Genomic DNA, 16,740 nt, shown 5'->3' on the forward strand with positions numbered 1-16,740 from the left:
GGCCCATAAACACTGCGGTTTCATCCATAGCAATCATGTTGGAAAGATTGTATTTAGAGAAGTCAGCATCATCAATAAAGGACTTGAATGCAAGTGCTCACTTAACACCTTGAGTATCTTCCAACCTAAACAATGTTGTAGATCTTCTTAAAGACAGTTCACTTCGCTGAAGGAAATTATCCAGCCAGTGTTGTGATGCTTTGAAGTCTTCGGGGGCTATGTCAAACTGTGGTGCCATTGCAAGGGCAAATTCTTGAATCTGAGCCCTATTCACAACCAAAGCCTTTGCTCTCCTGTCAACAACCCATTCACAGATCAGGTCTTCCAGCTCGGAAAATAATGGTTGCCGACCTGATCCACACTTGTGCTTTTTAGCATTTCCCTTGTCCACTTGTTCAATGAGGTTACCATACTCTGCTCACCATTTTCGGACCAATCGGATACTCAACATCTTCTCTTTGCAGAAAGCAGTAAGATTTTGGCCCCAAGAGTCTTCCACGATTCCTTTCTTGTACTCCACGGAGTAGCTTTTTCTTTTTGTGCTCATTTCTAGGGGTAAAAAAAAAGGAATTGGGGTATCAAGGTGGGGGGAGGGAGATCCCTCAAAATGACACAGGGGGGATCAGAGCGGGGAATCAAAATGGCACAGGAGAATCAGAGGGGGATTACCATTTTAGTAACCCCTTTTGATCCTCCTGTGTCATTTTGATTGCCCCCTCTGATCCTCCTGTGTCATTTTGATTGCCCCCTCTGATCCTCCTGTGTCATTTTAAGTGATCCCCCTCCCCCCACCCCTGTGCCACTGAACACCTTCACCAGACATCCCCCCTACCCCTTTATCAGACATTTACCCCCTGGGGCCTGCCTGGGGACTGTCACTGGGCTTGCTGGGGCCTGGATCTGGGCTGGAGCAGGGTCTGCCACTGACTGAGAACCTTCAGTCATTATGAAGGCGGCCGCGAGCATCAGGTAGTGTCACCAGAGACAGACCAGCACTCACCACCTTTGCCGAGTCCCATCCGCTCTAATCCTCCTGTTCTTCTACACGCATCTGTGAAAGTCTCCTCCTCTCTCCCGCCCCCGCGCTCACCGCTCATTCCGACCTCCACTCCGCCTCCACACAGCAGTGACGTCAGGACTCCGCGTAACGTCACTGGTTGCTAGACGCCAGTCGAGGCGGCCCTAGCGACCAGTTTACGGTAAATTAATTTTCATTCTGAGACAGAGCCTGGGGGCCTTATTTTCGGGGGATGCCTTATATTTCACTCAGAAGGAAACCTGTAAGTAGGTCTTATTTTCGGGGAAACACGGTGTATATATACTAGAGGCCTGGTGCACGAAATTTGTGCACGGGGGTGGGTGTGTGTGTGTGTGTCCCACAACCCAGCCTGCACCCTCTCCAATCTGGGACCCCTCGAGGGATGTCCGACTGCCCGTTTAGTGGGATCGGGCCTAAACGGGCAGTTGGACATCCCTCTCACAATCCAGGACTGCTGGCTCCCAACTGCTTGCCTGCCTGCCTGCCTGCCTGCCTGATTGCCTCTAACCGCTTCTGCCTGCCAGCCTGATCACCCCCTAACCACTCCCCTGCCAGCCTGATCAACACCTAACTGCTCCCCTGCCGGCCTGATTGCCCCTAACTGCCTTCCCCTGCCAGCCTGGTTCCCTCCAACTGCCCTCCTCTGAAGGCCTGGTTCCCCCCAACTGACCTCCCCTGCAGGCCTGGTTCCCCCCAACTGACCTCCCCTGCAGGCCTGGTCCCTCCCAACTGCCCTACCCTGCTGGCCTGATCGCCCACAATTGCCCTCCCCTCTTGGCCATCTTGTGGTGGCCATCTTGTGTCCACATGGGGGTGGCCATCTTTGACCACATGGGGTGGCCATCTTGTGTGCTGGAGTGGTCAATTTGCATATTACCTCTTTATTATATAGGATAAAACCCTAAGCAACCGGTTGACCATGTGACCAGTCACTATGACATTCACTGACCACCAGGGGGCAGAGGCTCAACGCAGGAGCTGCCCCCTGGAGGTCAGTGTGCTCCGACAGCAGGACGCTGCTCAGCGAGCTTACCGAGTGGCAGCAGGCACAGTGGGGCCAGGATGAGCGGAGCGGTGCAGCGCCCGGCCCGGCTTGGGCTCCTCCCCGGCCACCGGCTGCTTTGTGCTCTACTGCATCCCGCAGGGGATGTCAGACTGCTGGTTTCGGCCCAATCCCTGGCCAGCCTGCGAGGCAGTCCGACATCCCCTGAGGGGTCCCGGATTGCGAGAGGGGGCAGGCCAGGCTGAGGGATCCCACCAGTGCATGAATCCGTGCACCGGGCCTCTAGTAAATAATAAATAAATAAATAGATAAATAAGTAAATAAAGCCGCGTGTCACACACAGCGAGTAATGGTTACCCGCACCCAGGACAGCTCGGCATGGCTTCCGGCACAATCTTCAGGCCAAGGCAGCATCAGACTCGGCCCTTTAAGGGTAATAACTTGGCCCTGGCCCGTTTGGCTCAGTGGATAGAGCGTCAGTCAATAGCCGGAAGGGTCGGATCCAGGGCACATCCCTCGGTTACAGGCTCCTCCCTGGCCCGGGAGGTGGCAACCAACCCAACCCGTCGATATTCCTGTCTTTCCCTCTGAAAATCAATGGGAAAACACCCTCAGGTGGGATTAAAAACCAGTCATGACCCCTGGCCCAGAGAGTGGGGACACGCCCACCCGCGCACATAGGCTGGGTCCCCGGCCACTTCACTCGCAAACATCAAACATCGGCCTCCTGCTGTCTGCCAGGCCGCTTGGCCCTGCCCGCCTGGGCCTTTGCTCTGGGCACAGCCCTGTGAGCGGGTGCTGACCGAAGCTCGGGCAGAGGCGGCTGGGGGCTGGGGGGTGGGGGTGGGGGGCTCCCCGGAGATGCCAGGCGTCTAAGGCAGGAGGAGGAGCTGGTCTGGTGGAGCATGAGGGGGGGCGTCCAGGTAGCAGCCCCACGCGCCCTGGCACGCACCTGCGGGAATCCCACCCAGGTGACGGCTCTGGGTGGAGAGGGGACTCAGCTGATTCCCATGCACAGCCTCAGCCCGGGGCCAGACGGGGAGCACCGGGGGCCGCCGCAGCCCCTAAACCTGACGGAATCCCGGGGTCCCCAGCGCGGGGGCTTCCAAACTCTGAGTCTGTCCCGTGGACCTGTCCCGCTCACCTACCCGGCGCGGTTGTCTCCTCCCTGCGGACCTGGGGTAGGAGGGCGGGGGGTGTCCCAGGCCTGGGGTTAGGGGGTGGGGGGCGGGCTAGGTCAGCCGCAGGTCACCGGGTCGCCGCCACAACACCCACTCTGGGATGTTGGGGTCAGGGAGACCTCAGCCTCGGCCCCGCCCGTCCCTGCGGAGCCGCGGGATGGGGAGGCGGGGCGGGGGCGGGGAGGCGGGGCTCCGCGGGGGGCGGAGCGCGGGGCCCCCGGCTGTGCTCGCCGCTGCCTCTGCGCCCCCCGGACACGCACGCCGACCTGGGGGCTGGCCGACCGGGACCCACGCAGGACGCCGGCGGCGCCCGGCCCGAGGCGGGGTGCGGGGTGCGGGGTGCGGGGTGGGGGGGTGCGAGCGCCCAGGGGTCCCGGCGCGGGGGCGACGGGCGCAGACGGTTCGGGCGCGCCGGGGACCCCCAGGCCGGGCCAGGCCGAGGTAAGCTGTGACCACGGAGGTGGCGGGCGGGCGGGCGGGCGGGCGGGGCGGGGCCGGCTGGGATGCGGGGACCTGTCGGAGCCTTTGTCTGCGGCGCGCGCGCGGCCCCACTCCGCCGGCTCGGGCCGCCAAGTCCAGGGACGCGGGCACGTGACCCTGGGGACCCTAAGTCCCCACCACCCCACGCCCTGTCCCGGGAAGGGGGGCCTCCCACCCCCGCCGCGTCCGGGATCCGGGCCGGGCCGGCCCCCCATCCCTCCCCCCATCAGCCCGGCTGCGAGCGCCGACCTGACCTGGAAGCGGCGGTGGCCGTGGCCCCAGGCCTGCCCTGCTCCGGGCTGGGCGCCACCTCCTCCGCGGGCACGGGCACGGGCACGGGCTCAGGGTCCTTCCACCTGCGTCTCCCTGGCCCCCTCTCTCTATCTCGCCCTTCCCACCAGCACACCCCCACCCCACCCCGCTCCTGGCTCCCGGCTCCTGGCAAGGCCGCTGGCCGAGGCGGGGCCTGTGCGCCGGAGGGCGGGCGGGGGGCGGGGGGCGGGGGGCGGCACCTCGCAGTGGGGGGTCTGCCCTTTGCGGGGCCGCGGGCCTGGGAGCCAACTTTGTTGCTGATGGGGCAGGGCGGACAGAAGGGGGCGGGGGGCGCGATGCTGTGAGCCTGCAACTGCAGGGACCAGGGGGTGGGCGGCTCCTGGCTCCAGCCCCAGCCCCAGCCAGCGCCGGAGGCTCCAGAAGGGGTGACCAGAGCATCTAAGCCCACTTTCCTCGGGCAGGATTGGGGGGCGGTCTGGGAGGCTGGCGGTGGGAAGAGCAGCAGAGAGCTCCTCGCCGCCTGGGCACGGGGCGGGCATCCAGCTGCGCAGGCTGCGGCCACAGGGGTGCAAGGCCAGGAGGCCCTGCCGGCTGGCTCTCCACAGAGTCCAGGTCCCCTGGCCCCTCCGTGGGGATGGCTCTGGGGGTGGAGCAGCCCCTGAGGGGTCAGCCTGGCCGGGGGTCCGGGCATCCTACACTCACAGTGCCCAGGGCACACTCAGAGCCCACGTCCACTCAGTCACAGTGAAACTGGGGACCAGAGGGGTCAGCGCCGCACAGCCCCTGGGCGTGGCTCTGCCTCAGCTGCCCTCCCACCCAGTGCGGCCGGAGCCGGGTTTGGGGACGAGCTGGGAGCCCTGGGGCCCTGCTGTGCCTGGCCGTGGTGGCGTGTGACCGCCGGGCCCTCCCTGAGGCCGCCTTCCCTGGAGCCACCCTGCTCGGGAGGCACGCCATCTTCCTCGTCCACAGCTGGGAGGTGGGGAAACTGAGGCCCAGGGGTGGCCTGTGGCCTCTCAGGGATCCCTGGCGGGCATGGAGGGGGCCCAAGGGGAGTGGGGGGCAGAGGAGAGCCCCATCCAGTCTTGCCTCTTTCAGCCCCTGTGCATGTTCTACGTTTTAATTAAAAGGGGGACTGGGGAGGAGGAGGGGGCTGGGGCAACCTGAGGCTCTGAGCGTGAGGACCTGGGAGGGGGGATTGGAGGCCTGTGGCTGGGAGAGGTGGGGCGCCTCCTCAGTGCACCCCCTGCTACCACCTGCGCAGCCTGGCCCTGCAGGCCATGATGTCGTGTTAGGGCCGTGGGTTAACGGCAGGGGAGTCAGGGCCCCCCACCTCCAGGAGGGGCCTGGGGAGCCCGTGGGGATGGTGGCTGGGGCCCCCATGTGTGTGGCGGCCGCCTGCTTCCCACTGAGCCAGGCAGGATGGGCCCCCTCCTGGCTGGATGCTGAGCCATCGCCTTCCCCCGTGGCACAGCCTGTCAGCCGGGCAGAGACCTCACGCGAAGGCCAGGCGTGTCCGCTGGGTGTCTCCAGACTCTGCTGAGCAGGCCCCGGGTCGGGGTGCAGGCGGCCTGCAGGGCTGGGCCTCCATCCCCAGCAGGTGGAGCGGCAGAGCGCCCATGCTGGCAGCTGCCGCTCTGCCGCCGGCCCCGGCCCAGCCCCTCACGTCTGCGGGGGAGCTGGTGGGCGCCGAGGCCTCCGGGGAGACCCTGCCCAGGGCCAGTCATCCAAACCCAGGCCCTGCTCGGCCGGCCCCAGGTGTGGCGGAGGCCCGGGCGGGGCTCAGGGAGAAGGGGTGCTGTCGGAGGTGTCGGGCTTCCCAGCCGCCAGAGGGAGAAGCCCCTCCCCTTGCTCACAGCTTGTGGTGCCCAGCAGCCGGCCAGCGCCAGCCGGGGGGCAGAATTGCCCCCCCCCGGACCAACCTGGAAGCAGGGACGGCCCTAGCGCCCATACAAGTCTGTGGGGAGCCAGAGAGGGGCACCGTGGGCAACCCCTGGGGGTTAGGGAGTGGGTAAACTGAGGCAGGGGAGCTGCAGGAAATGCGCAGGCGGAAAGGGAAGTGAGTGAGTGCCCTGGCCGGTGGCTCAGTGGTTAGAGTGTCCACCGGCGCACCAAAAGGTCGCGGGTTCAAATCCCGGTCAAGGATTTGAACCTGGATTGCAGGTTCCATCCCTGGCCCCCGTCAGGGCGCATGCAGGAGGCAGCCAGTCACGTGTCTCTCCATCGATGTTTCTCTCTCTCTCCCCCTCCCTCCCTCCCACTGCCTCCCTCCTTCCATTCTCTCTGAAAATCAAGGGAGAAATACCCTCGGGTGAGGATTCAGAGACAAAAAGGAAAGAGAAGGAAAGCGGGCTGAGTGCAGCTGTGGGCCCACCTCCGAGGACTCTGTGGTAACCCTGGGCTCGGGGCCCCGGGGACCCAGAGGAGCCACTCTTGGGGCCGAAGCCACGGTGCCCGTCTGCCTGATCCTCTCCACGGAGCATAATCCGTTTTGCAGTCGATAAGCGAATAAGGTCATTAGAGAAACAAGTGGATTAATACTTTAAGTAACAAACTGCCCCACACACAGGTGGGCAGGGCCAGGCTGCGCGGGGTGGCAGGGGCGCCCCGGGGTCTCTCCCTCGCGGACCGATGAGCTCCTTTCTGAAGGCAAGGCCAGAGGAAGGACTTGCTGCCGGTGAGGGGGTTGGCCCCTGAGCGGCCGTGAGGGCTCCGTGCCCACGGGCCTGGGTTTGCCTCGGGGCTCCCAGCTTACCGCCTGTGAGACCGGCTGGCGGGGTAAGGGGTGTTCACCCCTAATGCTCACACTCCTGGCTGCGAAATGAGTGACGGCGGCCCCTCCTCCCAGAGGGCCCCGGTGGCCCCTGCGCTCAGCGGTGTCGTCTGTTCTGACTGCCCGCCAAGCCCGGGCATCAGACCTCCAAATGCTTCCCCTCCATCTATTCCCTCGTGCCCGCCTCGCCACCCCGTGCAGGCCTCCGCCGTGCCCGCCTCGCCACCCCGTGCAGGCCTCCGCCGTGCCCACCTCGCCACCCCGTGCAGGCCTCCGCCGTGCCCGCCTCGCCACCCCGTGCAGGCCTCCGCCGTGCCCGCCTCGCCACCCCGTGCAGGCCTCCGCCATGCCCACCTCGCCACCCCGTTCCCGCCTCGCCACCCCGTGCAGGCCTCCGCCGTGCCCGCCTCGCCACCCCGTGCAGGCCTCCGCCGTGCCCGCCTCACCGGCAGTCCCGAGGCAGCACGTGGTGGCGGGCTCAGCGGGTGGTGAGCAGCGAGGATGGCGGGGTGCAGGCGTGGTGACGGGGCAGCCGCAGGGCCACCCCTCTCAGCCTCCCTCTCTCCGCAGCCGGGGCCGCCATGGGCTCCGTGGGCAGCCAGTGCCTCGAGGAGCCGGGCATGGCGGGCACGTCGGGCAGGAGCGTGGTGACGAGCTTCAGCTTCGACAGCCGCCCGCTGGAGGAGGAGGCGGCCGCAGGGGCAGCTCAGGGCCCAGACGGTGCGGCCCCGATTCTCACGGACTCTGGTGAGTGAGGGTGCGGGCGAGGTCCGTGCTGGCCCAAAGCGGGGTGGCCCGGCGAGCCCTCGGGAGGCAGCGTGGGCGCCGCTGAGCGCGGGGCCGCGTGTGTCGGGCGGACAGGGGTGTGGCCGTAACAACAGGCCAGGGTCTCCCCTTCTCCTCTGGCCGCCTCTCGGGTCAGGGGACGGCGCCCGGCTGGGGGGGCCCCTCCGGAGGGGCTTCCGTGACGCGGGTGGGAGGCGCGTGGCCACGCATGCACTGCCCCGGCTTACACAGCCGTCGGGGGTGACACGGGCCGCCTGGGCACATCCGCCGGCCCAGGCACACACGCCTCCCTCAGCGGAGAGGGGGGGCCGCGAGGAGGACGGGCGGGCGGAGCACAGGCCTGGTTCTGGCCCGGCCGCCTGCCCTGGGCCGCCTGCCTCGGCCTCTCTGGGCCTCGAGGACACGGGCCTGAGACCAGACGTGCAGAGCGGGCAGCGTGTGGGCCCGTGGCAGCCTGCGGTGCTCACCTGCGTCTCCATCCGGCGCAGAGGGGCGGGCGCCGGACGACCGCTACCACGCCATCTACTTCGCCATGCTGCTGGCGGGCGTGGGCTTCCTGCTGCCCTACAACAGCTTCATCACCGACGTGGACTACCTGCACCACAAGTTCCCAGGTGGGTCCCCCCCCGCGCCACCCCCCGGCCCCGCCGCAGGGCCCCGCGTGGGAGTCCTGGCTCAGCCGTGCGCTGCTGAGTGCCCCTCTGGGCAAGGGGTGGGCAAACTTTTTGACTCGAGGGCCACATGGGTTCTTAAACTGGACTGGAGGGCCGGAACCAAAGCATGGATGGAGTGTTTGTGTGAACGAATATAAATTCAAAGTAAAGGAGCGGAGGGGAGAGCAAGAGAACCGGATAGAACAGCCGGATCCGGCCCGCGGGCCGTAGTTTGCCCACGGCGGGTCTAGGCCATCCTAGTGAGGAGGCGGCGCCTGGGGGGGTGGGGGCTGGAGGGCTCCCCCGAGCACTGCTGCTGCCCCCCCTGCCGCAGGGACCTCGATCGTGTTCGACATGAGCCTCACCTACATCCTGGTGGCGCTCGCGGCCGTGCTGCTGAACAACGCGCTGGTGGAGCGGCTGAGCCTGCACACGAGGATCACGGCCGGTGCGCCTCCGCTCGGCTCCCGCCCCCCAGGCTCCCGCCCCCACGCCTGGCCCCTCACTCACCCCGCTTCCGGCCCCTCACTCCCCGGCCTGCACCACGGGCCCCTCCTTGGAGTGGGGCAGGGCTCACTGGGAAATGAGGTCAGGCCCCCCCCCCGCCCCCCCGCCCTGTGGTGGGTGCGCCCCGCGCCAGCATGTTGTCTGCCCCACGTTGTCCCGGAGCCCAGCTCCCCTCTGCCTAGTCGCTTCCCTTTCCCACTCCTCTATGTTGACATCAGCTTCCTGGGCCAGCACCTCCTCCAGGAAGCCTTCCGGTGCCCCTCTTAGACCCCAGGGCGACCCAGCAACCCGGGCATGAAGGGCAATGGCAGAGCGAGGGCACCCGGACCCGGCATGGCAGGAGAGGTGGGCGAGCGGAGCCCACGCCCGTTGCCCTGACCCACTCCCGTCTCCCCTGCAGGCTACCTCCTGGCCTTGGGTCCCCTCCTCTTCATCAGCATCTGTGACGTGTGGCTGCAGCTCTTCTCCCGGGACCAGGCCTACGCCATCAACCTGGCCGCTGTGGGCACCGTGGCCTTTGGCTGCACAGGTAGGGGCCGGGGGAGGGAGTAGGGACAGGTGGGGGGCCCTGAGGCCCTCAGTGTCCACTGGCCCATCCCACCCCAGGCCCGTTGGTGTGGAAGGTGGGAGGCTCGGTCCCTCCCTTTCCCTCTCGTGGTGACACCCAGCTTCAAGGCCCCGAGCTAAGGGCACCTCCTCCAGGGAGCCATTTGGTGTGAATGAAACCAAGGCTGCTTTTTTTTTTTTTTAAAAAAATGTTTATTATTATTATTATTGAGTTCAGAGAGGAAGGGAGAGAGAGTTAGAAAAATCAATGATGAGAGAGAATCACTGATCGGCTGCCTCTTGCACGCCCCACACTGGGGATGGAGCCCGCACCCGGGGCATGTGCCCTGATCGGGAATCGAACCGTGACCTCCTGGTTCATAGGTCGATCGGCTGGGCAGACCAAGGCTTCTTGAGCTGATGTCCTAACCCAGGCAGGGCACTCAGGTCTGTGTTAAAAAAAACAGTGCTGGTAGGTTATTACTGAGCCCGCAAGCCACTCTCAGATGATTTTGAGAAACTCCAGGATTAATTATGTTTAGAGACACTGCAAGCGACATTGGGTCACTCTGTTTCTTCTCATTTCAATTAAACTGAATTTACAAAAAAAAAAAACAACCCCAAAACCAGTGTGGTTAGGGAGCAGGCAACCCCGCCTGCTCAGGGCTGACCGGGCGGGGACTTGCTGACTGCGGCCCTCAGCCAGCCCCGCTCCGCCTCCCGCGCCCGTGTCGGTGAGGATGCGAGAGGTTACGCTGCAGTAACAAGTGAGCCAGAAAGCTCAGCCGCTTACAAGTCAAGACTTACCTCTGGCTCTTGCTCCACATTCCACACGTGGATGGAACGGTCTCCCAGCAACGCAGGCTGATAGCGGCCCCAGCTGTAACGTGGGGCCCCTCCGGTCACCGCGGCGGGGGCCAAGAGACTGGGTGCCCTGGGCTTTTCTCTGCCTCATGCAGAATGACACGTGTCATTTCATCGGGCAGGTGGGTCAGGGCGCCCGCTGCCCCGCGGCAGGTGCGAGAGGGCAGGACACGCCCGCCGGGGCACGGGTCTCCCGCCCGGCGAGGTGGCTGGGCCCTGCCTCCGCCCCAGGGGTGCTGACGGTGTCCTGTAGCCTGTGCCCTCGCCCGCAGTGTTCTCAGACTTGGGCGTGCGTCCGCGCTGGCGGTGCTAGGGGTGTCACAGCCGCTCCTCTCGCTCTCTCTCTCTCTCTCTCAAGTGCAGCAATCCAGCTTCTACGGGTACACGGGGATGCTGCCCAAGCGGTACACCCAGGGGGTGATGACCGGAGAGAGTGAGTATGGGCAGCCCCGGGGGGCGGGGGGTGGAGGGGGCGCTGAGGGACACACCAGCTCTGGGCCTGCCTGGCTGGGGAAGCCGTGTCCCTGGGAAGCTGTGCCTCGGAGCGTGGGCCTGGGTCTGCGAGTGCCTATGCCTGTGTGTGGTGTGTGTGTCTGTGCTTGTGTCTGTGTGTGTGTCTATGTATATGTGTGTGCGTGTTTCTCTGTGTGTACGTGTCTGTATTTGTGTGCATGTGTCTGTGTGCATGTGTCTGTGTGCGTGCGTGTGCGTGCGTCTGTGTGCGTGTCTCTGTATGCGCGTATATGCATGTGTGTGTCTGTGTGCATGTGTGTCTCTGTGTGTGCATGTGCATGCGTGCATATGTGTCTGTGTGTGTCTGTGTGCCTGTGTCTGTGTGTGTGTGCCTGTGTCTCTGTGCGTGTATCTGTGTGCGTGTCTGCATGTGTGCGCACGCGCGTTAGTGTGCATGTGTGTATGCGTGTCTGTGTGCATGTGTCTGTGTGCATGTGTATGCGCGTGTGTCTCTCTGTGTGTCTGTGTGCGTGTGTGTGTGAGGGCAGCTCTCCTGGACCACAAGGACGCCGCTCCTCAGCACGGCTCTCCGCGGAGCAGCGGCCCAGGAGCCACCGCGCCCGGCACCCGCCTTGCTCTCAGACCCGTTCCCAGGCCCCCGCCGTCTCCCGGCCTCAGGGCGGCTCTCCAGAGCGCCTGTGGAGGAGGCCTCCCTCCTCCCTGCGGGGCCAGGCCGGGTCACAGAGGCAGCGCTCCCTTTCGGCTCTGCACACGAGCCTGCCGTGCCCTGCCTGCCCCGACCCGGTCCCTGCTGCCCCCCCGCCCCGCCCCGGTCCCTGCTGCCCCCCTGCTCCCCGCCCCGGTCCCTGCTGCCCCGCCCACCCCGCCCCGGTCCCTGCTGCCCCCGCCACCATCCCCGCGGCTGTCTACATCCTCTCTCCACTGCGTCCCAGCAAGGCAGGGCCCCGGCCGTCCCCGCTGTGTCCCCAGCAGGCCCTTGGGAAATGCTCCCCGGGGGCGGGAGCTGCGGAGTCGGGGAGGGTGGTCTGGGTGGCCACATGTGGCAGCTCATCGCCTGTCTGGGGGCTGGCAGGGCTGGGCGGCTGGAGTGGAGGCAGAGGGCCCGGTGCCCAGGCAGGAGAGGGGCCGACGGGCAGAGCACCCAGGACCAGCAGGGCTGGGGGCGGCTGTGCGGGGGGGGGGGGGCAGTGAGGGATGGGCAAGGGTGTGTGTGTGCAGGGGGCTCAGTGGGGGCTGAGCAGGGGCTGAGGGGAGCCTGCCCCCCCCCCCCCCCCGCAGGCACGGCGGGCGTGATGGTGTCCCTGAGCCGCATCGTCACCAAGCTGCTGCTGCGGGGCGAGCGCACCAGCACGCTCATCTTCTTCCTGGTCTCCGCCGGCCTCGAGCTGCTCTGCTTCCTGCTGCACCTGCTGGCCCGGCGGAGCCGCTTCGTGCGCCACCACACGGTGCGGCCCCGCGACGGCCACGCGGGCCCCATGGGTTACCGCGTGCACCACGACGTGGCCGCCGGGGACGTCTGCTTTGTGAGTTCCGGCCAGCGCCACGCACAGCCCCCCAGGCGGCCGAGGGCCTGCGTGGCCCATGTGCCGTGGCCCCGGCTCCGCCCTGGGGCCTCCTGTCTCGCGTGGACCACGGGCTCGTCCTCACAGCTCCGCGTGTCTGTGGCCGAGGCCCCGCATCCTGGGGCGGCGCCTGCCGGGTGCGGGGTGCGGCTCAGGAGGCCGCCACCTGGCCGGCGGGGTGGGGAGAGCAGGACGTTGGCACAGACACTGACCCAGCGAGTCTCCCCCTCGGCCAGGACACAGCAGTTAGCCCGGGACCCTGAACCCCTTGGATCCCAGAGACCCCAAGACAGGCAGAGGGTGGCGTGCTGAGACCAGACCCGTGCCGGGAAAGGATGGGGACTGGGGGCCGCTTCCTGGTCTGGGGGTTCCCGAGGAGGGCCCCAGGGCCGAGACCCCGCCCGTGTGCAGGGAAGGGAGGTGTGAAGGGCCGGGGGACAGGCACTGGGAATGGAGGGAAAAGCTGCGAGGCTCAGGCCGGGGGGAGCTCCGTGTTGGGGAAGTAAGAGCAGCAGGGGGGGCCCCCCAAACCCTGTCACCCCGTCCTCCAGGAGAACCAAGGCCCGGCCCTGGCCAGCAACAGCGGGTCCCCGAAGGACAGCCCGGCCCACGAGGTGACGGTCGGCGAGCGGGGAGCCTACACCCGCTTCGACGTGCCTCAGGCGAGAGTGGAGCGGAGCTGGCCCTCCTTCCGCGGTGGGTGGGCCGGGCCGCGGGCGGCAGCTCCCGTGGGGGGCGCCCAGGCGGGGCGGGGGGGGGGCGGAGGGCGCTGACCGAGCCCGCCCCCCACAGCCCTGCTGCTGCACCGGTACGTGGTGGCCCGCGCCATCTGGGCCGACATGCTGTCCATCGCCGTGACCTACTTCATCACGCTGTGCCTGTTCCCCGGCCTCGAGTCCGAGATCCGGCACTGCGTGCTGGGCGAGTGGCTGCCCATCCTCGTCATGGCCGTGTTCAACCTCTCGGACTTTGTGGGCAAGGTGCGCGCCGCCGGGGGGGTCGCAGGCGGGCGCAGGCCACGGGGATGTGGGGAAGGGGGTCCCGTGCAGGATGTGGGGGAGGGGGTCCCGTGCCGGGGGTGGGGAAGGGGGTCCCGTGCAGGATGTGGGGAAGGGGGTCCCGTGCCGGGGGTGGGGAAGGGGGTCCCGTGCAGGATGTGGGGAAGGGGGTCCCGTGCAGGATGTGGGGAAGGGGGTCCCGTGCCGGGGGTGGGGAAGGGGGTCCCGTGCAGGATGTGGGGAAGGGGGTCCCGTGCAGGATGTGGGGAAGGGGGTCCCGTGCCGGGGGTGGGGAAGGGGGTCCCGTGCAGGATGTGGGGAAGGGGGTCCCGTGCCGGGTGTGGGGAAGGGGGTCCCGTGCCGGGTGTGGGGAAGGGGGTCCCGTGCCGGGTGTGGGGAAGGGGGTCCCGTGCCGGGTGTGGGGAAGGGGGTCCCGTGCCGGGTGTGGGGAAGGGGGTCCCGTGCCGGGTGTGGGGAAGGGGGTCCCGTGCCGGGTGTGGGGAAGGGGGTCCCGTGCCGGGTGTGGGGAAGGGGGTCCCGTGCCGGGTGTGGGGAAGGGGGTCCCGTGCCGGGTGTGGGGAAGGGGGTCCCGTGCCGGGTGTGGGGAAGGGGGTCCCGTGCAGGGTGTGGGGAAGGGGGTCCCGTGCAGGGTGTGGGGAAGGGGGTCCCGTGCAGGGTGTGGGGAAGGGGGTCCCGTGCCGGGTGTGGGGAAGGGGGTCCCGTGCCGGGTGTGGGGAAGGGGGTCCCGTGCCGGGTGTGGGGAAGGGGGTCCTGTGCCGGGTGGGAGTCCAGCAGCCCCGTGGGCCCCAGCCCAGCCCCGGAGCGTCACCTGGGCCCCGAGGCGTGCGGCTCCCGCCCTCCTGGCTTCCGGGCCCCTGTGCTGCGGGTGTGGGCGGGTCAGCGTCCGGCCGGGCTGCTGTGGCCTCATGAATGGAGAATGCGGGGCCCAGGGGGGGAGGCCGTTTGCCTGAGGTCACAGCTGGGAGGTCTGAGGAGCTCTAGCGTGTGCTGAGCGGGATCCTGATATCCCTGCTGTTTGAGGGGCCTGACCCTCGGGGCTCCGGGACCTCATTTCTCAAGTGGGTTCCAGAGCTGCACCCGAGGGACCCGTGCAGTGTGTGGATGGGTGCGGGCACCCAGCAGGGGCTGCTGTGCTGTAGCGGGGCTTGGGGTTTTCGGGGACCAGGCGGGACTGAGCCGGGACTGCCTGGGCAGGAGGGCGTCGGGAGGCGGCGTGGGCTGGGGGGTGCGGGGCCCACACGCCCGCTCCCTCCCGCAGATCCTGGCGGCACTGCCCGTGGACTGGCGGGGCACGCACCTGCTGGCCTGCTCCTGCCTGCGTGTGGTCTTCATCCCGCTCTTCATCCTGTGCGTCTACCCCAGCGGCACGCCCGCCCTGCGCCACCCGGCCTGGCCCTGCGTCTTCTCCCTGCTCATGGGCATCAGCAACGGCTACTTCGGCAGCGTGCCCATGATCCTGGCCGCCGGCAAGGTGGGGCCCCGGCAGCGGGAGCTGGCAGGTAGGCCCCCTCGGCCGCCTGACCGCGGGCCTGCCAGGCAGGGACCCCGGCGCCCACGGAAGCCAAAGCCGCAGCCCCGGGCTCCTTCGGGTCCCAGGGCCCGTCACCCTCAGGGAGCTGGCTGGTGCGGGACAGTCTGCGGTCACTCCCTCCCGCGTTCAGCCTACGGCTGCGTAGTGAGGCCTCTGAGCGCCCGGTGCTGTCCTGCATGCTGGGGACACGGTGGTGACAAAACTGGATGGTGCTCTTCGGGCGCTGACGGTCCGGGGAGACAGACAGACAGCAAAGAACGACAGTGAAGCAGAGAAAGGGGATGGCGCGTCGGGCGGGGGCTTGCATCACAGCGGCCCGGGCAGGCGTCACGGAGGAGGTGGCTTCTGAGCAAAGACCTGGAGGAAGTGGGGGGCAGGCCTGTGACAGGGCAAGGGAGGAGCCGTGCAGGCCCCGGGCAGAGGCGCTGGGCCTGGGGCAGGGGGGCGGGGGGCCTGGAAGGAGTGGTGGGTTCTGCGTGGACAGTGGTCCCCACGCGGCTGATAGTTGGGGGGCGGGGGGCGGGGGAGAAAGGGACGGGAGCAGAAGGACTCGAGTTTGGGGCCGATGCTCAAGGCAAGAGGCTCGCTTGCCATCAGCTGAGGTGGAGGGAGCTGTAGTGGGAGCGGGGCCAGGGCTGGGCTCTGGCCGCGCCTTCAGAAGCCCATCCACATCCCGAGCTGCCCATGACCCGGAAGCAGCTGGAGAGAGACGCCAGCAGGCCTGGGCCCTGTGACAGTCCTCGCGTGGCCCTCCCGGAGCGGCCCTGGTCACCGCGTCCCCGGGTGCCCGGCCTCGGCCCAGCCCTTGGTGGAGGGGCGGCGGCCGCGTCCTGGGCGCTCAGGTCCGCTCTGGTCCGCAGGGAACACCATGACCGTGTCCTACATGACGGGGCTGACGCTGGGCTCGGCCGTGGCCTACTGCACCTACAGCCTCACCCGGGGCGCCCACAGGAGCTGCCCCGAGGCCCCCGCCACCAACGCCTCCCTCCCCGCCGGCCTCTGAGCCAGGGCCACCCGGCCCCGCCTGCGTGCCTGCAGGGCCCCGGCCTCCTCCTGTGCCAACACCGCCACCTCCCGGGCCCACCTGCCCGCCACTGCGGCCCAGGGTCCCGCCAAGGTCTTGGAGCCTGGACGCGACGGACCCGGACTCGCCCACACTGTGCCCTGCGCCTCACGCCGCTGCCCTCGGCTGCGTCCAGTGCTCTGGGTCTCAGCCGTCCAACCGGGAGAGCAGTCACCAGCCAGTGTCCCTCCTGCGACCCCACCCCCAGGGCAGCTCTGAGGGCCCCCCTTCGTCGCCCCAATCACAACATCACCGCCCCCGAGCCAGCCCTTCACCTGGGCCCACCGCCCCCAGCCTTAGCCCTGGCTTTCCTGGACCCCGGGTTTGCAGGCAGGAACGGGAGCCCCGGGTCTGAGTGTCAGACCATAGTCTGTGCCAGCCTGGGCACCCGGGACCCCTCCATCCCCCGGGCCCCACCTGATGCCACAGGCCTGGGGGTCTGCCTGCCCCAGGACCTGCTCCTCCGTCTGAGTGGGGGTCCACCCCTGGCTGAAGTCCACTCCAGCCCGAAGCCTTGACCCCCATCCAGCAAAGCCCAGGGAGGGGCCCGGGTCCCTGGCAGGTAGAGAGGGTCCCCCGAGCCGGGACCCTCCGGGGCTCCAGGTTGGCTCAGTACGAGTTAAGGGGACTCCGGGGTGTCGGCCTGCCTGCCCTCCACACCCACCACACTGTGTGGCGATGTCCCCCCCTGCTGTGTCCCACCCTGTCTGTGACTCACTGCACCCTGTCTGTGACTCACTGCACCGCACTGGCCATTAAACGATGAAGCAGAGAACCTGCGCCCTGCATCTGAGAGGCGTCTGTGCAGGTGGGGCTGGGGGCGGGGTCCGGGCGAGCCAAGGCCACCGCAGAGCCGAGCCGGGACCCAGTCTTCCCACCCGGAAAGGGACCCTGCCTGCACCCAAGCCAGAAGTTTCCAGGAGGTGGGCGGGGATAGGTGGGGTAGAGGAGGGTCTCCATACCTGGCCGCCTGGACAGGTGTGTGGGGA

General features: G+C 67.6%; 1 protein-coding gene across 3 annotated transcripts; it reads left to right on the plus strand.

The window, feature by feature from the left end:
• The first annotated feature begins 3,577 nt into the window (after positions 1-3,577).
• On the plus strand, positions 3,578-16,525 carry SLC29A4 (solute carrier family 29 member 4). Of its 3 annotated transcripts, XM_080672661.1 has the most exons (12): positions 3,578-3,664; positions 6,269-6,486; positions 7,317-7,493; positions 8,021-8,146; positions 8,520-8,633; positions 9,093-9,221; positions 10,461-10,535; positions 11,855-12,099; positions 12,690-12,834; positions 12,931-13,118; positions 14,416-14,656; positions 15,549-16,525. In XM_080672661.1, exons 3-12 carry the CDS (start codon positions 7,328-7,330, stop codon positions 15,689-15,691), a joined length of 1,572 nt encoding a protein of 523 aa, XP_080528787.1. In that variant the 5' UTR covers positions 3,578-3,664; positions 6,269-6,486; positions 7,317-7,327; the 3' UTR covers positions 15,692-16,525. The 3 variants fall into 3 exon arrangements, with proteins under 3 accessions (XP_080528787.1, XP_080528786.1, XP_080528788.1); XM_080672660.1 differs by lacking the exon at positions 6,269-6,486 and having other exon boundaries at positions 3,583-3,664; XM_080672662.1 differs by lacking the exon at positions 6,269-6,486 and having other exon boundaries at positions 3,583-3,664; positions 14,416-14,628; positions 15,549-15,695.
• Positions 16,526-16,740: the final 215 nt, after the last annotated feature.

Source organism: Plecotus auritus (assembly GCF_963455305.1).
Source record: "Plecotus auritus genome assembly, chromosome: 6".
Taxonomy (NCBI): Eukaryota; Metazoa; Chordata; class Mammalia; order Chiroptera; family Vespertilionidae; genus Plecotus; species Plecotus auritus.